Here is a 27394-nt window from a genome sequence, read left to right on the forward strand (position 1 = left end):
GTCTGCCACTTAGAGTCGTCTGCGACTTGCTATCTGTAACTACATGCAGGCCCTGCTTAATGCCTTCTCACTGTGGCATGTGCATACAGTACGTAAAGTTAGCCTGGTGCTCTGCGCCTGGATCTGTGTTGTAATTAACGCTGTCCTCCTGGGTATGTGTTATCTTCCGTGGCAGGCACTTGATTATTTTGTATCTTGTTGCTGACGATGGAAGCCTCAGTTTTCCAAACCGGAAACCCTGGGCAGGGTGATGATGGTCGTGCATTTTGATTTTAAATACAGCTTTCACAGAGGTTGTTACAGTGGCGAATCCAGGATCTTTTTTATCAGGAGCGATAAAGGGACCACAAGTTACACAGAGGGGCCAATTATATGTCCAACATCGATGCACAATTCAAGATTCAGGGGTGCAGTTAGTTATATAGTTATACAAGGTCACAAGATTTACACACTGTTATAGTTAGTCATAGAGTTAAAGTTATTTTTTTTATTACATTTAACATTAACATTTATACTTTAAAATAAAGCCTTAGCCCTGCCTTAACTGTTTAAAGGAACAAGTCATTTTTAAAATTCCCCCTCCCGTTTTTTAAAGATGTGAACATGTCCTCCTTTTATATGATAAAATATATATCATGAATGAAATAAGCAGTCAGCACCATGGTTGAGTATTTCCACCTTAACACGGCAGTAAACAAATGCCAGTCTGATAAATAAAGATTCAGACAGCCAGGGGTTTGTGATGTCACAGAAACCGATCCTTTCAGCTTGTGGGCGGGGTTCAGTCGCTGGAAAAGGCCCTGCAGCTATACCTGAGCTGTGAGGGTGGGGTGGGGCCATATCAGCATATTCATAGAAGTCAATATGTAATTTTGAAAAAGAAAGAAGAGTTTAGTAATGACTGGTGATAATTAGGGTGTAACAAGCTACTGGAGGTTTGACTTTGATGGATTGCTGGCTGGAATCATCATTTAATACATAAGAGCAGGAAGATTTATTTTTGTTGGATATAGACCAAATTTTATTTTGAAATACTGTGACTGATAAGCTGGGGTGTGCGATATATAAAAGTCAAAGGTGACAGTGCTCTTGTGTAACATTTCAGTTGTGGCTGATCGTAAACCAGACTTAAGGACCAGAAATAAAACACACACTGTATTCTTTTTGCGTTTGTGTTGCTAAATGAAAAATGTAGACATTACTGAGACATTTTCACGAGATGTCTGCTGGCTGACTCTCTGGTGGGAGATTCAAGCCACTGTTGGGCTGATACAAACAGAGTGAAAATGGAGCAGGGAAGAGACGGCAGAAACAAGGAAAGTGCGAAGAGGACAGGAGATGAGAGGAGCAGGCAGGGGGCCTGATAAGCAGCCAAACAACTCTCCCTGGGACTTTTTCTTTACTCTGCTGCTCTCCCTCTCATTTTAATCAGTCCCTTGAGGCATTTCTCTGTCCTTCTTTGCAGAACTCTCCCCATTCTGATAGAGCTTCTTCTTCATGCTTTCTTTGCTTTATATTGTCAAACCGCTTTGTTATAGAAGGAAAAACAAATTGCTTTCGCTTTTTGTTATCTTCCAAGTTGATTGCCTCTCTTCTCCCTATTACTTAGTGCCAAATAAGTGCCATAGGTGGCAACTCAACTCATCCTGACAGTTGGTTTATAGTAATATATATATTAATACCATTGGTGTTCAGATTTTGCTGTACAGTGCACTGAAAACAAGACTAATTAACCCTCAGGAGTCACCGATCTCGCTGGTTTGATCAAATCATGTGGTTGGTTGAAGACGTCAAAGTGTAAACACAGAGCAGCGTGGAGTGCTCTCAGTCTAAAGGGCTAACTTTAAATAATAAATTAAATATCTTATTTTGAGTAAATTCATTCATTTAAATTAAATTGAACTCATGTTGTCATTATTTTCCTCACCAATCAATCAGATGCACTTAGAGTAAATTGTTCTCCCTCTGTGTCCACCACTCAGACGATCAAACCAGCAGACATCGCCACTGTCCGAACACTTGGCCGCCCGCCCCACCTCATCATGCGGATCATGGACTGCGTGCTGCTGCTCTTCCGGCGGCGGATCAACCCAGTGAAGATCGACCCAGAGAAGGGCTGCCTCACGCCGTCCTGGCAGGAGTCACTGAAACTTATGACAGCTGGAAACTTCGTGAGCAATCTGCAGGTACACTTGCTCATATCTAATTGACACAGTTGGGATTGAATTAAGGTGTAGATGCTGCAGAACCTTATTTCATTAACCACAAGATTTGTCATTATTATACTGATCACAAAAAAGGTAAAATCCTTGGACAGACACAACTGAAGGAGCCGACCTCGTGTTGTATTTTATTCTCTTATTATCTTATGCTGTAACATCAAACCAGAAAACATAAAGCTAATAAAGTTGGTGGTTATTTACCAACATGAAATTATTGCAGGAAAAAAAAATCAACATTACTCTCTTCAACAATATCCTAGAGTAGTTTATCCTTTTTGTTAAGATGCCACATGCTCTGTACAGCTTACTAATTAGTGAATTGTATACTGTATTATGCTCACATGCTCACTAATGCTGTTATATAGAGTGACCTCAATGCAGTTTGTCTTGTAGGGCACAATCACAAAGCACGTCTAAGTACTTGGTATTTTTATTTTATTATTAGTCTAACAATGCTGTGATGCTATGTTTTTAAGGTGACTGTATTTTTGTTAAAGTGATTACATCCGAATATGTAAAGTCGCTGTGAAGGCCTCTTCTGGTCTTGAATTTCACTCCCCCGACAGTCCACAGCTTTTCTTAGTTTTGCCTCAACTTGTTCCACTTTTCTTTCCTGTCACTGCTGCTTTTTTCCCCCTGTCACTTCTATCTCAACTCCCTTGTCATCCAACACCCCTGCACCAGATCTTTTATCTTACCTTACGTAGCCTTTATTTTTTCATCTTTTTGCTGCCTTGCCTTTTTCTCTTTTTCTGTTTCACCCCTCTTTTTTTATTCCTTTTTGTGTTCTTCTTATATCCATCTGCCCCTCATTCCTGCATCCGAGCTGTTCCACTTCGTTCTGGATTGATTTTTTCTCCTCTTTTTGTTAACACTTTATCTCAGTCTCTGAAACCACCTGTCTTTCCCCATGTCCCTCTATCATTTATCCTGCAGCTCTCACTACCTGTTCCCACTCATCTTTATCTCTATCAATCAGTCTTGCTCTGTACTTCATCGTCATTTCTCTCCTTCTTTTCTCTGTTATTTAATATCATATTACATGCTTTATTTGTGGAGTTACCTTCTTTGTGCACTGACCGAAAAAAGTTCCAGTTCTTTTAACTCAAAGAAATTCTCCCCCCTTGCCCTTGCACTGTCTCTACCTTTCTCTTTCTCTTTCTCCCTTGCAGCAATTTGCCAAAGATAGCATTAATGAGGAGATGGTGGAGCTGCTGCTTCCTTATTTCGACATGCCCGACTACACCCTCGAAACAGCCAAGAGGGTGTGCGGCAATGTGGCTGGCCTCGCATCCTGGACAAAAGCCATGGCCTCCTTCTTCTCCATCAACAAGGAGGTCTTACCCTTGAAGGTAACATGCAGTGCCGTAGATCTAACACATTGGACCGTGGGTGCAGCAGACGCTAAAACAGTTCTGTAGTAAACACTATGTAGCTCAAAAACTAGAATGAAAAAAGATTTAAACTGAGGTTTGCATTGGTTGAGTAGACGTATTGATAATTTGCATCGTCTGACTCTAATGTAAACAAACAGATTTAAATGTCCCCTTACAAACCTGTTGTCATCGCCCTAATAAACACATATAACAGCAGTGCACACACACACACATGCACACACACTCCCTAGGCCTCCCTGTCTTCCACTCTGTTAAATAAGGAAGATTTACGGTGAAGGAGAGTGGTTGTTTTCCTCTAGAGAAACCCCAGGCTACATAAACAGTACAGTCGCTGATAAGAAAGCATTTACTTATATTTCACCATTTTGGAAGCAAAAGTATGCTGATGACCAAGTGTCCCCAAAGGGTTAATTAATAAATGGGATGAACATTTTGGGGGATTTTTCAAAGTGAAAACCGACGCTCGTTAACCAAGATTAAATTGTTTTATAATAGACATGTGTCTGAGACAAATACCAGAGAAATATATATAATTTTTTTAACAAGGGATTTATTTTTGCAGTTTAAACAGTCGAAAATGAGGATTCACTCATAACCACATGACCGCCTGTCGCAGTCAGGACGAATCCAGTTGTTTCTGTGGCCCAATGGACCATAAACTTAACGTTTTTTAGAGTCTAAGGCAGGAAGACGTCGGCATAACTGTCTTCTTTGGCTGCGACAGGCATGCAGTCACTCTGATGCACATTAGATTAAACTATGTATAAGTTCAGTGGGCAATCACAATAATCAGTCTTCAATAACAGGGCACATGCTGTCCTGTAGTTATACTTTTGCATTGCATTTGGCCTGTGATCACCTCTGCTTGCCCTCCTGTCAGTACTTTGCGTTCTTATTACCTGATGTCCCTGCCTCCTTGTTTCAGGATCTAATTTTCCTTCTTATTTCGACCTTTGCCAAGTCTCATTTTCTCAATTATCTTTTCACCATTCTGTCTCCAGTTTCTTTTTCACATGGCCCATTTTTCTCTTTCACATTTTGCCATTTATCATCTCTCTCGCTGGCCCTCTCACCTCTCGTCCTCTCTTTTTCTCCTGGATTCACACCCATACACACGTTCTGTTTTTCTCTTACTTTGTACAACCTCCATGAGAACCCTGCACTTCTCTTCTTTGATCATGACCTTTTGCCTTAGTGTGGAACACAGCCTGGAGAATTGATTTTCTGGTTTCCAGCTCAGTGGTGGCTTCCCTCTAAGCTGGCCAGCCAGACTTCCAGACATAGATACAGTTGGACAGAAAGACGGGCACAGAGACGGGCAGGGATTACTGTTAAATAAATGCTCCAGACCTCTTCTTCCCCAGGCCGCCCAGTCACACACACACACACACACACACACACACACACACACACACACACACACACACACACACACACTTAGCTAACTTGCAACTTTTTTGTAAATCTCTGTCTCTAAACGTCTTGCACAGCTGACCTCAGACTCCCTCACCCTTCTCATCACCCTTCTCTCGCTGTATATTTCCAGTTCCTCTCTATCCCCCATTGCCTCTTGTTAATCTCTGTTCTTGCATCACCAGTTTGACTCTCGAAGCTGCGAGTCCCTACATCTGCACCTGTGACATGTCTTTACGATGCCAAACTCTTACAAAAGAAAATCAATTTCTTACCTTGTCACCTCCATGTTATTGTTTTTTCAAATTTATTTAATCTTCAGCTATTTATAGTGAATTTCATGCAAAAAATGCTTTTCCTTTTGCCCTGTAGACGGATGCTGTTGAAATTCATGTTCACAATAACACACAAGACTCCTACCGCCTTTTCTCTCTCATCATCCCCATCCTCATCTGCTCTTTCTTCTCTTTGGTCCTCTCTCTGCCACTGTCTCTCTGAGGACTGACCTTAACCCTGCAGGCTATTATGTGCAATCACAGATTATCTCTTTCTCCCACCATCCCTCCCTTTTTCTTCTAGGCAAACTTGGCAGTGCAGGAGCGTCGTCTGATCTCAGCTAATACGGACCTGCAGAAGGCTCAGGCTGAGCTGGATGCCAAGCAGGCAGAGCTGGATTTGGTGACGGCAATGTATGAGAATGCCATGGCGGAGAAACAGGTCAATAGCTTTTACTTTACATCCGTGAAACGTGTCTAGAAATCACACACACACGAATATGCACAGTATGTGGTTGAAGAACATCTGAAACAACAGTTGGATCATGTGAAAGCAAATTAATTATTTAAGGTGTGTTGCTGCTTCTACACCTGGAATTACACACCATGTTAACAGGGTTTCTGTGGGATCTCAAAAAGTCCTAAATACGTTTAAATATCACGTACTAGGTCTCAAATATGTTTAAGTAGGTCTTAATTATGCTAACCTTAATTTAATGCTATTACCGAGGTGCCTTAAAATGAGTTTTTATTTTAAGAGAAATTATTTGGTTCAAACAAGACCAACATGGACCTGATCATTTTGCCTACAAACACTATTTATCTCAGTACACTCTGCTTGGATGTGGCAAGTTGGTTATGGGTAAGTGTAAATTAATCTGGGATGCTGATATTCCTTTAAATCTATCGTACTTGACATAGATCTTTCATTCATCATGGTCTACAAAAGGTTTAAACATTTCATGGTGAAACCTGCAGAAACACTGCTAAGCTAGATCTGCACCAACCGGTGACACTCTTGCAACTATTCATTTTAAATCAATTTGTGAACTGCATATATTATCTTCTACATCTGGACATCCAGTGTTAGTCTGTTCTACCGACTAACACTTTCAATTACAGTTTAATTACAATTTAAATTATGCTTAGCTGAGTGTTAATAGCGTGGCAGTGCACTACTTAGCCTGGATCCAAACTGGTGATCCAATTTCCTTTGTAATTCACTTACAGCTGGTTCATTGATTCAGCTCATAATTTCCTGGAAGAATCTGTTCTTTTACAGGAGCAATGATTTATTCACTTAAAGTGTATTTAATGGACAAACATACAAGAACATTTTGCCCTTAAGTAAAATAAAATGTTGTGAAAAATCGTAAAAAATATGTTGGATCACTTTACTAAGCTAATTTATGAAATTAGGGTCATTCACCTGTACATATTTGTAAAAAAAAACCCTAAGCTTAGCCTTGCTATTTATGACCATGTTGTGAGTCTTGAAAAATATAGGGTAGAAAAGTTTAACTTAGCCTGAAGTTACTGCTGGTGTTACTTACGCAATTTTCACAATACATTGTTTTATGCTAATATGTTTTATGCCAATATCACCAAATGAGCTGTAAACTGAAGCCTCAGAAAAGAATGTTCTGTTTTTGTCTGTGAGTGCAGAGTGAGGCCTGTGAGTTTGTCTACTCTGTCTGTGTGTATTTTAACATCAGAACTATCTGTTCTGGGACAAATAACAGAATATAAATGAAACAGTATTTGCATCAACACTCCCTGATTAGGAAATCAGGCCGGCCCAAGTTGACTCTTTTTATAATTTTGTGATTAAGACGTAGGACTACCGTTCATCTCCTGGGGCCAGAGAGAAGATTGAAAGCCTTTCTTAATTAAGAGAAAGCCCCAAACCAGACAGTCTTTATTGATGACATTATTGCTCTTGGAAAAACAACCTCATTATTGCCTGTGAACAGGTGATGAAGAGATAATTGTGATTAATGGCTGAGAGAAGCCTTCTCTATCACGTTATGATAGAGAATGCAAATACATTAATCCACCAGGGGTCGAGGGGTCCTGAGCCAATTGACCTGCATGGGGCACAAGGAGGAACACATCAAACAGACATAAAGACAATATATGATGTCATCAGCTTTATACCGATTGGGCTGGGATTAAAAACAGTCAAGTCACAAACAAAAGTAGATTATTTCAATTCAGAATCATGAACATTGTCCATATACACAAACTTGAGATTAGTATAAAGTATAAAAGGTATAAAATACGTGGTATGGTCGGGTTAGAGTTACATGGACGGAAGGATGGATTGACGAAGTGACCCATTAACCCACTGACATGTTTAAGCGCTGTCCCTTCCCATCAGACACTGCTGGAGGACGCTGATCGATGCAGACGCAAGATGCAGACGGCGTCCACTCTCATTAGTGGCCTTGGCGGCGAGAAAGAGCGATGGACAGAGCAGAGCAAAGAGTTCGCTGCACAAATCACACGCCTTGTTGGTGGGTGTAACTGCTTCACTGTCACTCTTTCTCTGCAACTGAATAATTCATAATCTGTCATTAAGAGCATTGATTTGTTTCTGTGATTTATGGAATATTTTTGAATGAATTGACCTTAAATTACCAACAGTTTGTTACTGTTTTTTTACATTTCATTACTAATGTGCTGTTAATAGAATACAATATCCTATATCAACACATACTGTATTATCATAACCTGACACAGCATTTCTTCCACAATGGGCTGTTTCTTGATTGTGTTGAGTTCTTTTTCTGTATTTAACATTAGTTGCACGTATTGTGTATTTAAGCTAAACACTTATTACTCCTTGTTCCAGGCGATGTTCTTCTAGCCACAGCGTTCCTCTCTTACTCCGGCCCCTTCAATCAAGAGTTTCGTAATCTGTTACTGAACGACTGGCAGCAGGAGTTGAAGCAGCGTCACATCCCATATGACGACAATCTCAATCTGACTGAGCTGCTCATCGACGCACCAACTGTTACTGAGTGGAACCTGCAGGTCAGTGATCGGTTGTGGTAACTGTACACTGAAGCGTGCACTAATGTTGTACATACAGTATGTGATTTATGCTGTATGGTGTTGATCTAGTCTGTAGGATAGGAGTTAGTATATAGCATTTGCAGGATCTTTTACTCAAACCATTACAATTACAATGGTGTTTACATACATCTCAGAAAATTTTAAATATTTTACAATGCAAAGTGTCTGTACTATTTTAATCTGTTTACAATGTTTATAACATATCTATAACATTTTTATTCTCATATTTCTGCCCTAAAGTTGCGTGATCTTCCGCTTCGTTTCCTTAAGTTCTTAATTTTTAACTTGTTAAAAGGGGCTATATGAATAAGGTTTATTATTATTAATAAAGTTTTGTATGTTTTCTATCAACACCACATATGGCAGTTGCCTGACTGTGGTTCATATATCATCAGTGATGGTTGAGCTTCTTTATAAATTGAATAAACATAGTCATCATTTAACTGTTTCACTTCTACAAGATCAATGCTCAAATAAGCGATTAAACCTCACAATTCATTTGTGTGTCGTCTTCCAGGGTCTCCCCAGTGATGACCTTTCCATTCAGAACGGCATCATTGTCACCAAAGCCACACGTTTCCCGCTCCTCATCGACCCACAGACGCAGGGAAAAACCTGGATCAAGAACAAGGAGGCCAGGAATGAGTTGCAGGTTTGGGATCTATTTTTTGAATCTTTACATTTCCTCCATCACACCATCTGTATTTTTTTAACCTTAGAATGTGATGTTTTATTAGTTTGGATAGTCACAACATGCAGACTGAGGCTGACCATTGAAGTTTGTGGGTCCTTCATTTAACAGAAACAGACGCCTCCCAGTTTTTGTTTTATAGATGAGGACAAATGTGATTGCTGCTCAGTTGAGGTGTTGAGGTGATTTAATTATAATCTCAACACCATTTTCATCTCAGTGTTGCACGTAAAAGTGGGCAAAGGATTATTGTCTCCAGAGGCCAATAACGTATACTCGCTGAATGTGGGCGGTGCAGGATGTGACGCACACAGAAATCTGTTGTGTGGTCTGTAGTCCTCTTAGGTCAATGCCAGTCTCACTACTCAAATAAACAAACAAATTTCATGTCCGACATCATGTAATGGCTGGTTCGACACAGGCAATATCAGGGTGTCCTCCCTATTGGCTCTCAATTAAAACTACTGCCAATGACAGCCAAGTGGGGTCAACAACAGAAACATTGATGCTGTTGGTTGAGGCTTTTGTGTCGCTGATCAAACTTCACCAATTTGAATTCTAATTGCGGATTTGCTTTGCCACAAGAAGTGAATGTTTTATTCGGACTTAGCTTGCACAGAATAGAGGTGAGTTTGAGATGAAGGTTTACTACTGCTACATTTGACTGTGTGTGACCGTTGGCTTACACCCCCTCCCTGCACTGATATATTCAAAGAGGTGGGGTCTGGGCCACTGCATCAATGTTGAGAACTGCTGTGTTCATCTTTTAATTCGTGGTTTACTTGTCTGACCCCAGATCACCTCATTGAACCACAAGTACTTCAGGACCCACCTGGAGGACAGTTTGTCTCTTGGGCGCCCTCTTTTGATTGAGGATGTTGGGGAGGAGCTGGACCCAGCACTCGACAACGTCCTTGAGAAAAACTTCATCAAATCCGGCTCCACTTACAAGGTAACGTGGCAGAAATAACCCTTCTCAGACCCTCATGTTCCAGATCTTAGGGGTTTTTTTTCCACCGTGGTGAGATGAGTGTGAAAGCGGCAGGTGTGTTTTGAGCGCTGGTGGGAGGCGTGATGGGATTTGGCCCGCTCCCTCCTGCCATGCCAGCTGTCACACCTATGCTGACGCAGGTTGATAAGTTCAGATGTGGGGGAAGGAGCCTGCTAACAGACGCAGCACAACATGGGTGGTGCTGGCTGTAGGTGGAGAGGGTCTTTAGCTTCTCCGATCATGCCAGCTGGAGCACCTTTACCCTGTCTGGGGACTGATCAGAATATGCTCATTGCACTCCAACTGATTTCCACCATGGCGAGTCTAATAAGAGTTATAATGAGAGAGTAACCCATTGAAAAAAGAAACGTACAGTATTCTATAGAGGTTCAAACCAGCCTCAAAAAACTACATTTCCTGTTGATGGGAAATTAAATTTAATAATGAGTGTCCTCCCGGGTAAATGGCTTTTGCTTTTGCATTTTGGGTGGTAAACGAACCACTCTCTGTCTCAGCATCCTAATATCCTGTAATGTTCCATTGCAGTTAGATATTTTTGATTTGGAAAATTGGAGGGCATGGTTTGAATGGTTCTGCATTTTATTAAGCCAAAATTGACAACCCAGAAGCAGCCTTTAGGATGTGGAGTCTGGTTATTAACAGGAAATACAAAATTGTGCATGACAAGGAATCACCAAATGGGTCTCTCTGCCAATAAATTGGTTTGAATTTTCCAAAAAAGCGTTTTTTATTGCACACATAAATTTGTCTTATCTGGCTTTCTTGTAAAGCTTAGAGCAATCATTTCCACAGAACTCAGTTAAGAGGTCAGTGGAAATGCCTTTTTGTCGAAATGTTCTAATCCAGACAACCATGAACTTAATTTACCGCACTGGATGTCACAACAAGGATGACACACACAGACAGTCGTGTATGGCATTACATTGACTCACATACTGGAAATTTACCCTAAGCCTAACCATAGTTACTTGCCTCACTCTAAACCTAACCTTAACCTAAACCTTAACCCTTATCCTAAACTTAACCTAACTTTAAAACATGTCTTCACCTTAAAATGTAATTAATGACACTGTGGGGACTTGCTTTTTGTCCCCATAAGGAAGACAAGTCCCCATAATGCAACTGAGTAAACAGATATAGGTCCCCAAATCATGAGTGAAACCTGGACCACACAAACACACGTGCACTCAACTAAATCCTACAGTTCGTAAAAAGGTTGTTAGAAATATGTGAAAGCCTGCTTCCAAGCATTTCTGTCTCTCTCATCACACCTCTCAGCTCGTGCCTCTGGCAGATGCTAGTTATCCAGCAGCTGCCTCCCTCTGTCTCACACATACATCAAACAAACACACACAAATGCACAAACGCTAACACATACGTTGAGCATTAAGTACATGTAGAGAAACTTGAAAACACTCACACCCCGTGGTGCTTGAAGTAAGCCTGCATTACCACAAGTCTTCTGGCTACTTAAAAAGAGGCCCAGACTGATCTACGTTCTCCCCTGTGTCTCCCCCCCACTGCCTCCTGAACATGCTTCATGTCTATTAATATCTTGGTGTGAGGAGGCAGTGAAGGTGCCTGCGCCCAACAGCTCCAGGGAGAAACCGGCTGATGGATAATTAGACGTTATACTGTCATGAGTAATTAACCACTGATCAGAGCAAACACAAGCAGACAAAAGGAAACATATACACACTCAGGAAATGTTTTCGCAGCTGTATCTACAGGGTGTCAGATTGCTGACACTGGCATACCTTATCATGTTCCTCAGCAGAGCTTACTCATTCATTTTCAGTGATGTGTGGAATCCACTTTAAAGTGGCTGTCATGACAAATGTGTGGTTACGTGTAAAGTCGTGTAGAAAAGGTCTGGGTGAATAATGAAAGTTCTGAAAAATACCTTCCCTCCACAAGTTTCTTCCTAATGTACATGTGCTTTTCAAACGTATACTTATATTTTCAGTGCAAGAATATAGTCAAAATGTCAAGAATAAAGTTCAACTTAATCACAGACTTTTGCATTGTGAGAATAACATTGAAATGTTGAGAATAACGTCAATAATGGTCCATCAAATCCAGTTAGAGGAGTGATGGACAGCTATGCAAGCTGCCATCTTGTTCCATCTACCCAAACGGGTGTGGTTTCTTCTTCTGAACCGAATATTTTTGACACAATTACCAAGTCCCAATACTGATCACCACATTATGTTCATGTGCTAAAAGATAACGAAGAAGAACAATTTCAGTTTATCTACACAAGGCAATTTGTAGAGGCAGACATATTGATGTATTCTGAAACGCTCAACTGAAGATTTGATCTTTTCCCTTATACTCCCTAATATACGGCCCTCGTACTCCTCCATAAATTGTTTGTGCTCTCCATGTTGTTACTGTGCTGTTAGTATACAATAGTTAACTTCCCAGCTGGTAATGAATATATATCTATGACACTCTGTTTGCAGGTGAAAGTGGGAGACAAAGAGGTGGACGTGATGAGCGATTTCAGGTTATATGTCACCAGCAAGCTGCCCAACCCGGCGTACACCCCCGAAATCAGTGCTCGTACCTCCATTATTGACTTCACCGTCACCATGAAAGGGCTGGAGGACCAGCTCCTAGGCAGAGTCATCCTCACAGAAAAACAGGTACACAAAATGACATCCAGTGTATATATAAATGTTTTAGCAATTTATTTAAATCAAGGTGTGACATACTCTTGCATGGTTCCCAGGATGTTTACAGTATGTTTCCGCAGACAGAATGTACCACAGACAAACATACATGTAAATGTAGATCTGTAGATAGGTTATTATCGCCCTAGCAACCATGATGCTCTTTAGACATAGAGCAAAGAAAAAATACACATCCTGATACAATGCATATATGTACCGATACCAAATATACACAGAAAGACACCAAAAGACTTCATTCCTTTATTTGGGGGAATGTGAGGAGCATTTGAACTACATCTCATGAAAACCTGCCACATGAAAGTCAGACACTGTGGTGCTTGTGAAAATATGTGTTAAGTCCAGCAGTATAATTGATTTAAAGCACATCTGTTTAACATGTGACTGTGCTCTATACAGCAGCATGTAAATGATAATCGCATCAGCCTCACCACTAATAAACAATTTCTCCTGAATGAGAAGATAAATCCCACATTTGCTTTATTTTCCTTTTGTCCAATCCCAGAATAACATTTATTAACGGTGAATCTGCTGCTCAATTTCACGGTGTAAAACATTTTTGAATTAAATTATCCCATGGCCAGTTTCATTTTTATGTGTTTTTATGAAACTAGGAACTGGAGAAGGAGAGGACAGACCTGTTGGAGGATGTGACATCTAACAAGAGAAAGATGAAGGAGCTGGAGGACAACCTCCTCTACCGACTGACCAGCACACAGGCAAGAAAATACATGTCAAACTGTGATACATCTCAAAAGCAAATTTGATTTCTATTTCTAATCCTAAAACAAGTTTATCTGATTTCTAGTGTTTTCCTGCTTTACAGAAGAGCAATAGGAAAAATGGACTGTTGGTGACATTTGCTAAAAACATATCTGCATTAAAATGTTGGCCGGGGTATTTGCTCCCAGAGAGATAGTTGTCCTTGCAAAGTATAATTCTTAAGTCTATAACCACAGCCATTTCATGAGTGATTTTTCTATTTTTATACATTTTCTGATTTGCAAATGTCTCTCTGTGTAGGGTTCACTGGTGGATGACGAAAGTCTGATTGTTGTCCTCAACAACACCAAACAAACAGCTGAAGAAGTCAATCAGAAATTACAGATTGCTGCCGAGACTGAGATTCAGATCAACGCTGCCAGGGAGGAGTACCGACCTGGTAAGTCACATACGCTAACAAAACCATTTTTACTCTGGTCAGTCGCAGAACGTCTGCTGTGTTTCTGTCAATGTTCAGTCAGATTAAAGTAAGTAATTTAGCTTAAGCAATAGGTTCGAGAGAAAATGTCCCCACAACACGGTTCTCTTACTTTATTATAAGGTTTTTCTAACTGTACTATAGTTGTTGAAGTGAACAGTTTGTTAAACTTCGTCATCAGTTTTTTTGGATCATTCACGTGTTAATGAAAGTGTGTGATGGGACTTTGTGTCAAGAAATTATCTTTTTCATGAATGAACTCTTCAAGAACTCAAATACAAACATGTGGCTTCAACAAACACACTTCCTTTGCCGTTGCGATTGTTGTGTTTGTGTGTTTTTCAGTGGCCACCAGGGGCAGCATCCTGTACTTCTTGATCACTGAAATGAGCATGGTGAATGTCATGTACCAGACATCTCTAAAACAGTTCCTGGGAATCTTTGACCGTTCTCTGGCGAGGTGAGAATACTCTCTCTGTAATGATTTCTTTTTCCAATATGGAATTAAATCTACACACCTTTGCTGAAACACACGTAACATTTTAGTTTCTACAGGAAGTGATTCTGTGCAGCTTCATGTCAGCATTTGTCTAACAAAGCTGTCCCACAAATGTCAGTTATCTTTGTACTACACAGAAACTACAATAGCAAACAGATATGGCCATGGTAGTAAGCTTTGTTACAAGGTTTATTTTGTTGTTTAACATACATGTGAAGTTGTGAGTGTAACATTCATAATTTGGAGCTGTCATGGTGACATTGTGTCTCTTGTACTTGATCAAGTGTTATACGACAATAGTGACGCCTACCTGGTCTGTATTTATAGCTCTCGGGGCAAAACACCTTTTCAATCACTAAATTCTATGCTTTTGCTGATTTGCCTGCACATGAACAAATCTTAATACACTTACAAATGTCATTACATTACAGAATTTTACATGTTTACAAATCTGATTACGCACAGACACACAGAGATAATATTGCCATTGTTCCTACAGGTTGAACACTGATTCTTTAACTGTGATCATTTTATTTTGAAAACAACACTCTGTTTATATGCAGCAAATAGTTTGAACACAATGTGATCCTTACTCTACATTTGATTTGTCGGTGTTACTGTTACAGTTTAGACTATGTGACATTACACCAGGCTATCAAAGTGGCTGATGGTTAGATATAATTTGGATGAAACCCTATATATATCATGTGCTTTGAAATCCTACTTGAACAGGTCCACCAAAAGCCCCATCACCAATAAACGCATCAGCAACATCATAGAGTACATGACCTTTGAGGTGTTTAAGTACGCAGCACGGGGGCTGTACGAAGAGCACAAGTTCCTCTTCACGTTGCTGCTGACGCTGAAGATCGACATGCAGAGCAACAGGGTCAAACACGAGGAGTTCCTCACGCTCATTAAAGGTAAGAGGCAAATGTCAAGAGGTTTTGTTTGAAAAAAAGCTCTGTTGTCTTGTTTACTCATGCAGCTGAAAGCATGGATTGATTTCTTCTTGGTCTTTTTTTAAGACTGAATTCAAACCTCAAAGCTACAAGTGTTGTACATCTATGAGTCAGCCTCCAGGCTCTTTGATGAAGTTGGACTGAGGCTGAATCTATTTTCCGTTTTTTATTTATTTATTTGCAGTTTTTCATTATTTACTAGCCAGATATAGATTTCCCTTAAAGCTCATATCAACACTGACACATATTTCAAACATATTGGTAGTGTTGCAGTTCAGTGAGTCAGAGAGATGGAGAGCTCCTCACCACAGGGATAAAAGCCAGCAATGACAACTGGCACGGCCACAACAGACAGTCTGCTTCTCTCATGCAGCTTCACCATCTGTCAGCTCCAACCTGCTGAATATTGACACACTACAGGACTTGTGGATATTTTTCATGTCTATGAAACATTTTGGTTATTTTGCATTTTAATATTTCTTTTCCCTTGTTTAAGTGGTGTCTAGGTTTCGCAAAAATCAAAATCAGGTGCAACCTAAATGTTTTTACAGTGATATTATCGTGACTTTATTTCATTATGGTCCCTATAACCAGAGACATGTCTTAAGGTGAAGTTTAGGTTAAGGTTAGTGTTAAACACAGTACATGTTAGTGCTTGTAATGTCCTCTGAGACTGATGTCATTGACACAAGACTGTGTTTGGGTGTGTTCATGCTCATGTCTGGTAGTGAGGACAAATCTTGATTGGCTGGTCTTCATAATGCCAAAGGGCTTTGGGGTTAGTGGTAGAGTCATGTGTAGGTTAGGGTTTAGGGCATGGTCTTTTATACACAAATGCAGGAAATGGTAATCATCTGCCAAGGAGAATTACGTATCACCTTTGTCATTGGTTGAGGCAGTCATGTCAAAGTTGACCTTAAGTTTACCGAAAGTTGAACATGCAAAAGCCACGCTGTGGATTTGCTTCACCATAGTAGAGGGATGTGTCATTGGGCCCCTCGTTGGCAGAGAATGAAAGGGAACGGGAGGCTCACCACTGCTACATTCACGTATGTGTTAGAGTGTCCTTATAGTTAGGCATGTATTCAGTACACCTCCATGAACGCAAATCTATCTGTGTGTGTGTTTCTCCTGCAGGAGGTGCATCTCTGGACCTGAAGGGTTGTCCACAGAAACCAGCTAAATGGATCCTTGATATGACCTGGCTCAACCTCGTGGAGCTCAGCAAAATGTGGCAGTTCACTGAAATATTGTCTCAGGTACAACACACACACACACACACACACACACACACACACACACACACACACACACACACACACACACACACACACACACACACACACACACACACACACACACACACACACACACACACACACACACTATTTGTGTCCTGACAGGTCTATGATACCTTTTTAACCTACAAGACCTTTTACTTCTATTTATTCGGACTGCAGACAGCAGTGCTGATCTGTCATCTGTTTCACAAACACAGACACACACACAGGTTGAGCAGTGGTCTCTTGGTGCTTTATTAAATGTTTTTCACTGCTCTCCTTTGCTCTAGAAAGCATGTCAATATCAGCCACGTGTCATCTGTCTTTTGTACACACATGCACGCGCGCACACACACACACACACACACACACACACACACACACACACACACACACACACACACACACACACACACACACACACACACACACACACACACACACGTCACCCAGGTACATATACACACACCCTTATGGGTGACTGACAGCCTGGTGGCTCCCATGAAAGCAAAAGCTCAGTGTTCTGTGAAATGAGCTTAGTTGAAGAAACTTCCAATCAATTACTTCTGGCTGAGCATGAGGGCGCAGACACACATACACACACACACATGTGTGTGTGTGTATATCAAACACAAACAGGATTACCCCCAAAAAAAAAAAAGAAAAGAAAAAGAATTGCACAAAATAATATAATATAATGCACAAATAGTGTTTGCGTGGATGATTAGGGAGGGAGAGTTAGAACAACAGTTCTTTGTTTTATGAAATTCATTCTACCAAGAAGAACAAGGTGAGGACAGGACTGTATCTGTCATTCCCCCCCTGAGAGAGAGAGAGAGAGAGAGAGAGAGAATGCCATCTGAGCCTCTCTTTTAACACTTTGAGCTACACACATGACAAAGAGGCTCTTAAACTGCACTTCATTTTAAAAACAAACACCATATTCAAGCAACCGTTCTGGCTTCGTGACTGGAGAGGCTCACTCCAATCCCCAGACCGGCTCAGTCTATCAGGTGTGGGACGTGAATGTGTTAATGTGCTCTTCAGCAAAAGTACCCAACCCCTTAAATTCTTAAGTGGAGCTACTCAGTGGCTAACAGACAAAGACAAGCAGCTCTCCATTATCAGCATGTTTAACTTTATGAATGTAAAGCAGGTGGTTGCTTTGCTCTAGTGAATAAACACTTATTAAAAAACACACTCAATTTCAAAAGGGCCTTAACAGTCACTCAGCCTTTACATGACTAGATCTGAAGTAGAGTAGTTATTATTATTATTATTATGTTGTTGTGGATTTCGTCAGATCTGGGAAGCACACAGGTTTTACAGGGATTCAAGATTAACTACAATCTAGGAAATTAGAGCTAAATTCAATTCAGGACCAAAACACCTGGGTTACATGATGCTGTTGTGAAATGATTAATTAATATATATTTGGATTTAATCGTCTTAGTTTTTTAAATTTTTTAATAGGCTCTGCGACAAAAACAGTAATAATCAGCACTCAAAAATGCTGCGCAGGTACAGTGAGCTGCAGAAAGCCGCATGTTCATCATGGTCCTTAAGCACATTAGGACAATTTTGGACAATTTGTGGTGTGAAGCCAGGAGAGTGCACGGTGAATACATTTCAATGTTTAGCAGACACACAGGGCACATTTGATCTTTGCCTTTTTCTTTCTTTTCACCACCGTTAGATGTTAACTCTGAAGCTACATTTAACAATCTCTGTGTGTACGTCTACATGTGTTGACCTCCGATGGAAGCAGGAAATGTTTTTCTGATACTTACCTGTTCCTTGGTACACTGTCTTTCAGATCAGTCGAAATGAGAAGCAGTGGAAGTTGTGGTTCGATAAAGAGGCCCCGGAGGAGGAGGTGATACCGAACTCCTACGACGAGTCCATCGACACTTTTAGACGCCTGCTCCTCATTCGCTGCTGGTGTCCTGACAGGACCATCGCACAGGTTAGACAAGACACATCCGTTTGTGGGCAGATACCATGTCCTGATTCACTACACCCTTAAAGTCTTTGACAGTGATTTTCTTCCTCTATCACGAGTCTTATATATTCTCTCTTGATAACACATTTGATCTAGATACTTCTCTATACATCCGCCAGAATATTGATCGACGCTGTTACTCTGACTCTCCATATTTGAACATAAACAGAGACGTCTCTAATATTGCCTTAACCCTTTTTGGAATACCAACTATTGATGTGAAGTCAATTTTATATTTATATTTCCTATATCTGTATATTGCTGATACATCACATGGTTTGTGGATTGTGGGTATTAAAGATTGAGACTGTTTCATTATCAGAAGTCTGAGGAAGGGCCTTGTGATAGAATAAATCCCTTAACGGTAGTTTTAGGTTTGTAGATATTTTCTTTTTAAAACATCTAGACCCTTAAAAACAAATTTAGCTTATTTGCAAAACATTTGTTTTCATTTTATTAATGGTCATTACACATGGTAAAAATCAAATTCAGCACAATAGCCTACAGTAGCATATTTAAATGAGTTAGGACTTTAAAAATACATAAAAAGTGAGTCTTAAAATCTCTTCATGTACAATCGCATCTCCCTGGGCTGAAGCTTTTCCTCGAAGGGAAAGTAGTTCTCCCTCTGACGCTTACTGAGCCTAAATATCAACAAAGGCTAATGGACGTCCACTTTTTTGATGGGTTATTTTTTGGTCCACTGCAGACAAGCCTGGAGTGGAATTTATTCTGTTGCACTCACAAACAGTCCAGCAGTTGTCCTTCACTGACCCCCTTCCCCCTCCTACTCTTTACTGCTGACTGAAATGTGTAAGCCAATAAAAAAAAAAAATCCTTTCAACTATTCGCTCATTCCCCAGCCTTTCAGAACGTTATTATTCCAATGTTAAGTTTTAAATCGGCCTGGAATGCTGAACAAGTCTTTCCCCCCCGTGTTTTAGCATATCGCATTATGAAACAGTCAACAAATACTCTGTACTGAATCCCGGTTCTTTTCCCTCCAGGCCCGTAAATACATATCGAGTGCAATGGGGGAGAGGTACACTGAAGGGGTGATTCTCGACGTGGAGAAGACGTGGGAGGAATCCGAGCCGCGAACACCTCTCATCTGCTTCCTGTCGATGGGCTCTGATCCGACCGACTCTATCATCGCACTGGGGAAGAGGATGAAGATTGAGACCCGATACGTCTCCATGGGACAGGGGCAAGAGGTCCATTCCCGTAAACTTCTGCAGCAGACCATGTCTAATGTGAGTCAGTGGTGTGAGGTTGCTTATGTTTTTTTTGCCTCATTTGATTTAGCAGCAGAAAATGTTGCTTCATGCAATCCATTGAACAGGACAGGTTATCTGTCTCTAAAACAGAATGTGTGTATAAACTCTTTACGGACAGGTAAACGTATTCACTTTGCTGTCTATCTTTTCTGGAGTTCTTGACTACATTATCACTTTCCCGTCCTGGATATGGATGATAATTAATTATTAGTCTGACCATTCATTGGCTGATGGATGTATCCTATGAGCATTAATGTTTGCATATATGCGCCAACAGTGCAGGGGCCATATAGGGGCCACAATTTACAAAAAGGGGACAATTATATGACCAACATTCAGAAAGGTTCCTATTTACGTCAGTCCTTGTTCACTGTTAGCTCATATCTTTGAGGAAAACCACACATCATTGAGTATATTTTCAAAATTGTTCCTCCTTCAAAGGAAATTGTTAACTTAAAAAAAGATCTTAACAAATTGTCAGGTTTAGTGTTAGTATCGTTAATGTTATTGTTGTTGGTAAATGACTAGTGTTAAAATGTCCTGTCAGTCATCAGGGGCACTTCAGGGGCCAATCTGATTTAAGCTGGGGCCAGTGCCCTCTAACAATTACCATCATTATCTGTCCCCAGGGCGGCTGGGCCTTACTCCAGAACTGCCACTTGGGTCTCGACTTCATGGACGAGCTCATGGACACGGTGACGGAGACGGAAGTCGTACACGACGGCTTCCGTCTTTGGATCACCACAGAGGCCCACCCAAACTTCCCCATTGCCCTTCTGCAGATGTCCATCAAGTTCACCAGCGAGCCGCCACAGGGCCTGAAAACTGGGCTGAAACGGACGTATGGAGGTGAGCCAGTCACAATATACAGATTCAGAGGTTGTTCCGGTACGAGGAATACAGATGCAGATATAATGTGATCAGGCAATAAGTCTTAAATAAGTCAAATGTCACATTGATCTGTCGTTTATTACCACAAGGAGATAACACGGTGTGTAAACAAGGCCAACATACAACACACTCAATGAGGATACAGAACAGGATTTGTTCTATGTGTAGATGTGTCCTTGAGCAAAATACTGAACTCCTACCCTCTAAATGCTGTGTCGTGTGTGTGTGTGTGTGTGTGTGTGTGTGTGTGTGCGCATTCCAAAGCACCTTGAGTGGCCAACTGCTCTATTTCAAGGCAGTTGCAATCAGTCACATAACTAAAGAGATGTGTATGAGCTCAGGGGGAAAGTCAATAGCCAGAAGCCTGTAGGGTTCTTGAATTTTTAAGCAACACAGAGTTTGTGTTTTATTTCAAAGCCCAAAGAACTAGAAAGAGAAGAATATTCAATATTTATAAACCAGCTGTCTGTCTTGGTTCATATGCAAAAATAATACCTGTGGATATTGGCATCTAAGAATCTTTGTATTCGCTTATCTTCAGCTCTTGAATCATTCTCAAGAATGCCTTGAGGGAATTATTTTACATTTGGCACAAACATTCAGCTGAACTTGGATTTAATTTTAGTAGCCAAAGGTCAAAGTTCAAGGTCACTGTGGCCTCACAACGTATGCTCATGTTTGTCACAGTGACAAACACAAGCAGACTTTATAAATATGACCAATATGAATCTGGGGACAAAGTATCTAGAAATGCGTACGCAGAAAGTGCACTGGTTGGCGGAGGCAAACAACCTCAGTGAGGTAATTCTAGTTTCATCAGATTAGGAAAAATCACATTTGTTAGAACTGAAAGTTGCTGCAGATTTTTCCTTTATCCCATCAAAACGCTTTTTCTGTTAAATTTAAATCGGGCTATGGCTGAACCACCGGGATTAGGGAGAAATTAGATATTTTTCTGTACTGAACGTTTTGGAAATCCAATATGTGGTGGTTATGTAGATTTAAAGTGTGAATATAAAATCATTTCACCACCCTGTTATGCTCCTGAGCCTCGGCACATTTCCCTAAACTTCATTAGTCTTCAGTAAAAACCCTTCGAGGTAGTGCCTGTCGGATTTCCCAGAATAATATGTGTCATATCTTTGTAACTGCTACAGTGTAGAATAATTAAACCGTTTTAATGAAACAACATGTGTCCACTCAGATCAAAAGTCACCAGCCTAAAGCTCTTTTTTAGTATTTGTTTTTTTAACCCATCTTTGAAAAGAGACCCTGCACTGGTATCTATTCAAAATGTATTCATGCCCTCCCAGTCTGCAGCAGCTGAAGAAACAAACTTTCTGCTCGAAGCCTTTGAATCACGGCTTTAAATATTGACCTCAAAAGGTCACCAAACCTTTTGTGTAGATTTCATTCTCACCGCCTGTTTGTTGTCCCTCACCAGGTATAAATCAGGACATGTTGGACGTCAGTAACATGGTGCAGTGGAAGCCGATGCTCTACGGATTGGCGTTTCTCCACAGCACAGTACAAGAGAGGAGGAAGTATGGACCTCTGGGATGGAACATCCCCTACGAGTTCAACCAGGCTGACTTCAATGCCACGGTGCAGTTTGTTCAGAACCACCTTGATGACATGGACGTTAAAAAGGTAGGAGAAGTGACACTTAACTATAATGTACACCAGTGTTTCTGAGCTGCAACATAGATTTCCCACCGATGCAAACACTTGACCAATTGCGAGTCATGTTCAGCTGTCAATCAAGACGTTCTACCCCATTTTTATAGCATCAAATAACTAATTAAAACCGAACTTGACGGATGATTTAGCATTTGAACACACATCAGTGATAAGAACGACCGAAAACGCCAGAAATCATCATTGAGAGAAATGTATTTCACGTGTGCTTTGACCTTTTAGTTTGGCCCATGTCCCAGTAACCTAGAGTGCTGCTAGCCTCCAGGCGGGCAATCCAGACACACTGGCTTCACTTCCTGGGAGCCGTCATGTCGTCCCTCTTCATATACAGGACAGATAAATAGATACAAATTAGGCTTGTTGAAAGTCATACTCTTAAAAAACAAGAAATGGTTTAATGTGCTGCAGCATTTTGCTCCTTTTTAAACATCAACTTTACAGCTGTTTGACATCATGATGTCACATCTGGGCTGATAGAATGAACCGTCCTATATCAGATTCAGGAAATGAGCAATATGCATGTGCACAGTGGCAACATGTTAATATCTTAAGGAGTTAGGTTTATCAAACAGTTACTGTACTCACATAACAATGCACTAATATATTCCATAACTTTACACAGTATTTTCAGCTTGTTGTGTCTGTGCAGTCTATGTCATCTGATATGAAATTACTCTTACAAGAACCCACGCAGCAGAAATAAGAACCAAACTACTGAAGATAGTATAACAGCGCAAGCATCGAGACTCCAATTCTCTTGGTGGTCCCAACACAAATTAGTTATCACAAATCATTGTTTCTTATGTCCTCAGGGTGTATCATGGAACACGGTGCGATACATGATCGGAGAGATTCAGTACGGTGGCCGTGTGACCGACGACTATGACAAGCGCCTCCTCAACACCTTCGCCAAGGTGTGGTTCAGCGAGGACATGTTCGGACCCACCTTCATCTTCTACAAGGGCTACAGCATCGCGCAGTGCACCAGCGTTGACCAGTATCTGACATACATTCAGGTGGGTGATGGATGATGTTTGACCAATGCACATTTTTTTCATCTGGTTTCTACTAATAATACAACGACTTTAAAGGCATTTGCATAACTGATGCTTCTGCATGTGGCGGCAAAAATGTCAACGTCTGTCGCTGCTGTCCTGAGGATTTCCTGTGTGTTTGCACATTAACATCCTCCTTTTTATAATGTTTACCTCTGCTCCAGTTGCATGGTGTTGCCTATAGCTTATTGTTTTACACTGTCAGCTCTCAGTGACTTCACAAACAAGGAAAAGAGCAACATTGAAAATATGTGGGTTTGCAGGACACTGCCTCATTGTGCTCTTGTCACATCCAGGTAGTAGCTGCCATTCTTTATTTTAGATCAAATGCTAGCATGCTCAATTTATTACAGATTTAGTTTTGAGTTATTAGTGTGTGTGTGTGTGTGTGTGTGTCGGTGTGTGTCTGGGGGCAGTTCCTGAGCTACTTTCATTAAAGCTGGTTTCATTATGATGGATGCTCAGGGCTGCCAGGCTCAGCCAGTTTATTCCTCAGCGCTGCATCTTAAATAGAGAATGACAAACACAGCCTTGGAGAACACAGACGCACACGCACACACACGCACACACACAGATATAGACACACATAGACTTACAGTATCTCTTTCAGTCACAGACACAAATATATACACATCAACAACAGAGCGTATGTGTGCTGGTGTGTACGTGTGTGCATATTAATTGAAATTAAATAGATAGACAGGAACAAACGCTAAAATTCCATCAGAGGAAATAAATGACCACAGCGAGGGACCCACTCTGCTGTGTCCAGCACCCACTGCAACTCTCTCTTCAGCACCTCCCATTTTTTTTTGCATATTAGCGGGGCTCTCTCTTGATTCTTGACTCTATCTGGATGCAGCGTGATTGATGTTGGAGGGATAAACTTGCTGATGATGACTTAAATCACTCTTGTCTTCCCCAATGCACATTTCTGAGCAAATAAATCGGTTATTAAATGTGCTTCAGATTAAATACTTGTCTCTGCTGCAGAGCTCCTACAGACAGATAGACAAACTTTATTGTCCGTCCCAAGTGACACAAATTCTCCTCCTGATGTTTTGATGTATCAGACAGCACCAGTTTATTATGTCAAATTCTTCTTAGCTCAAAAGAGAAAAAAACATTTACATAATATTAAATTGTTTGTGAGAGAGCAATGCAACCGAGGTTCACTGCCGCCAGTAATGATGTGCATTCAAGTGTACACAGAAGAAATTGTGCATGCAAACTTAGAGGGGAATTCTGGTATTTTTCAACTCGGGCCCTATATTTATAAATGTAGGTGTGTAACTGAACTGGGACTTACCATAACCTTTGGAATAGGTCCAGTAGATTTCCTCCCCTAGCAGCCGCAAAATGGCAGCAGAGGCTACAATATAATCCCGAGGGGCAAATACTGTAGGACAGCCCTCAATGGATCATATACGTTGTTTTTTTTGTGAGTACCATTCATTTATAGACCCACATTTATAAAAATAGGGCCCAGGTTGTTTTTGACACTCCAGGGATGTAACACTCGGCAGCTTGCATAGCCTCCAGTCACACGTCTAGCTGGATCTGATGGACCAGAAATGTTCACTTTATTCACAAAATGGGAATAACAATTGCATTATTATATATTAATATTGTACTTTTCTTACTTCGTACTAGCTCTGAGGCCCAGCCCAAATACTCTTCTGTACTTGTCTTAATACAGGAGCAGCAGAGGAACCTTTGGCTCAGTGCTGGGCCCATTGAAAACAGTTGGCTGTGTTAATGGGTTAAAAGCTGGGAAGCTAACATACAGTGTAAACACTGTATGTTAACCACTGGGTCAGAGGGACAGGCTGGTTTAGACTGAAGCTTTGGCATGAACCTCCCATGTGCTGCACCCTCACTGGAAGGTGAAAAGAAGCAGCTGGTGACACTGTGTGTATCAGAGGAGACACTTCGCAGTCTGCGCTTCCCCGAGGCCAACGCTGAGCTTAGCTGGGACACAAACACTCTGCAGTGCAGGGAAATGGCTTTTTGAAACTGAAGAGAAAAAAAAAAGAAAAACACATGAAAATCGATTCCACGTTTTTGGAGAATTTGCCAGCTCAGTTTGAGGTGATACAAGGCACCGCAGGAACACCAGGACCTCTAACACTGTAGCTTTTGTGAGAGTCGGGAGGATATTGCCTGGTGATTTTCGAAAATACTTTTACAAAATGCTCCTGAGATCTCAACAACCAACCCCCGGTTCAATAACATTTGCTCTGTCTCTCACAGGCCCTGCCATCCAATGATACTCCGGAGGTGTTCGGTCTCCACCCGAACGCAGACATAACCTACCAGAGTAAACTGGCTAAGGACGTTCTGGACCTCATCCTCAGTATTCAGCCTAAGGACAGCTCGTCAGGCGGAGGGGAGACCAGAGAGTCCGTGGTGTCCAGGCTGGCTGATGACATGCTGGAGAAACTGCCTCCTGACTATGATCCTTTTGAAGTAAGTGGGCGAGCGCCATGAACAGCCTGAGGTGAAGCAACGGGTGCTGGGCAAAGTGGTCGGTGGATGTGTGCTAGTGAGGTGACGGAAGGTTGTGTGTGTGTTTGCGACGGTGATAGACAGAGAGGAGAAGACTGGAAATAGACGAGGGGGGGTGTGAATGCAGCTGAATCTTTGCTCGAGTCGTTTTATTTTGGGTTTTCTCTCCTTTTTTTTCATCCCGAGGTGAGAATGTGACTTCTCAGGCAAGGTGCAATGCTCGTCATGGAAAACTTGACAGTGCACACCCTGTGTCGGCCACTTTGAGTTTCATCGATCTGTCTGACTTGTCTGACTTTTACAGTATGTGAGCCCTTGCCGAACCCCAAAACTCAAAAGATTTTAAATAAGGAGGAGGTTAACTAGTTATGAAATGGTCTCATTTTATTATTGCTGCCTCTTTATGACCTTAAGGAGACAATCAGGGGGAAAATTGGCCTTTTTCTATAAATGATTCCCAGTGTCTGTGGTCGGGTCGCACCACCGGCGAGGTCAGACAAAACGAAGTACGGCAGGATAAGGGTTAGTGTATGAACGGTACTAAAACAAAATTTTGATATTGTCATATCACAGTTATCAATCATACAGCAACAAAAAGATACATTACCTCATCACCATGCATCCTGCAAACAGCTCTGTGTCTTTTTTCCCTCCTTCCAGAACAAATGCACATGCTGGCAGCCGAGGCGCCGAAATCAGCGGGAAAAAAAAGTTTCTTGTAGGGGCTTTAGACTAAATCAGAATTACTCTTTTTTCTTCCTATTACATAATAATAGCCATTGAAACCTCGGTTTACCTGAAGCCTCACGCTGTGAGGATTGTCCATATTCCAGGCTCATGTTTTTTCTGTTTTATATAAAGCAGGTGATTAATTCTATCATCTTGTCCACTTTGATGAAACCAGGTGAAAGAACGTCTGAAGAAGTTGGGTCCCTTCCAGCCCATGAACATCTTCCTGCGTCAGGAGATCGATCGAATGCAGACGGTCATAGCTCTGGTGCGAACGACCCTCACGGACCTCAAGTTGGCCATCGACGGGACCATCATCATGAGCGAGAACCTGCGGGACGCCCTGGACTGCATGTATGACGCACGCATTCCCGAACGCTGGAATAAGGTCGGTGGTCTGGAATTAAAAAATATGACAAGCTGAATTCAAAACTAAAAACTGCTGCTTTTCATAAGTAGATTTCAACCATAATGACAACAGCAGAGACACTTCAAACAAAAAACAAGCTTT

General features: G+C 41.2%; 1 protein-coding gene across 3 annotated transcripts in view; it reads left to right on the forward strand.

Moving 5' to 3' along the window:
* dnah5 (dynein, axonemal, heavy chain 5) overlaps positions 1-27394 on the forward strand; it is an 83603-nt gene that overhangs the window by 50047 nt on the left and 6162 nt on the right. For all 3 annotated transcript variants that reach the window (XM_047340716.1, XM_047340717.1, XM_035162482.2), the window contains 20 exons: positions 1983-2186; positions 3395-3574; positions 5612-5749; positions 7688-7823; positions 8162-8343; positions 8903-9037; positions 9873-10028; positions 12554-12736; positions 13396-13500; positions 13805-13943; positions 14328-14442; positions 15214-15404; positions 16581-16702; positions 18540-18689; positions 19733-19978; positions 20632-20851; positions 22338-22543; positions 23404-23607; positions 25900-26115; positions 27059-27271. In XM_047340716.1, coding sequence (XP_047196672.1) covers positions 1983-2186; positions 3395-3574; positions 5612-5749; positions 7688-7823; positions 8162-8343; positions 8903-9037; positions 9873-10028; positions 12554-12736; positions 13396-13500; positions 13805-13943; positions 14328-14442; positions 15214-15404; positions 16581-16702; positions 18540-18689; positions 19733-19978; positions 20632-20851; positions 22338-22543; positions 23404-23607; positions 25900-26115; positions 27059-27271 — 3441 coding nt within the window. The remainder of the gene's footprint in view (positions 1-1982; positions 2187-3394; positions 3575-5611; positions 5750-7687; positions 7824-8161; positions 8344-8902; positions 9038-9872; positions 10029-12553; positions 12737-13395; positions 13501-13804; positions 13944-14327; positions 14443-15213; positions 15405-16580; positions 16703-18539; positions 18690-19732; positions 19979-20631; positions 20852-22337; positions 22544-23403; positions 23608-25899; positions 26116-27058; positions 27272-27394) is intronic.

This window comes from Hippoglossus stenolepis, chromosome 8 (genome assembly GCF_022539355.2).
Source record: "Hippoglossus stenolepis isolate QCI-W04-F060 chromosome 8, HSTE1.2, whole genome shotgun sequence".
NCBI classification, from domain to species: Eukaryota; Metazoa; Chordata; class Actinopteri; order Pleuronectiformes; family Pleuronectidae; genus Hippoglossus; species Hippoglossus stenolepis.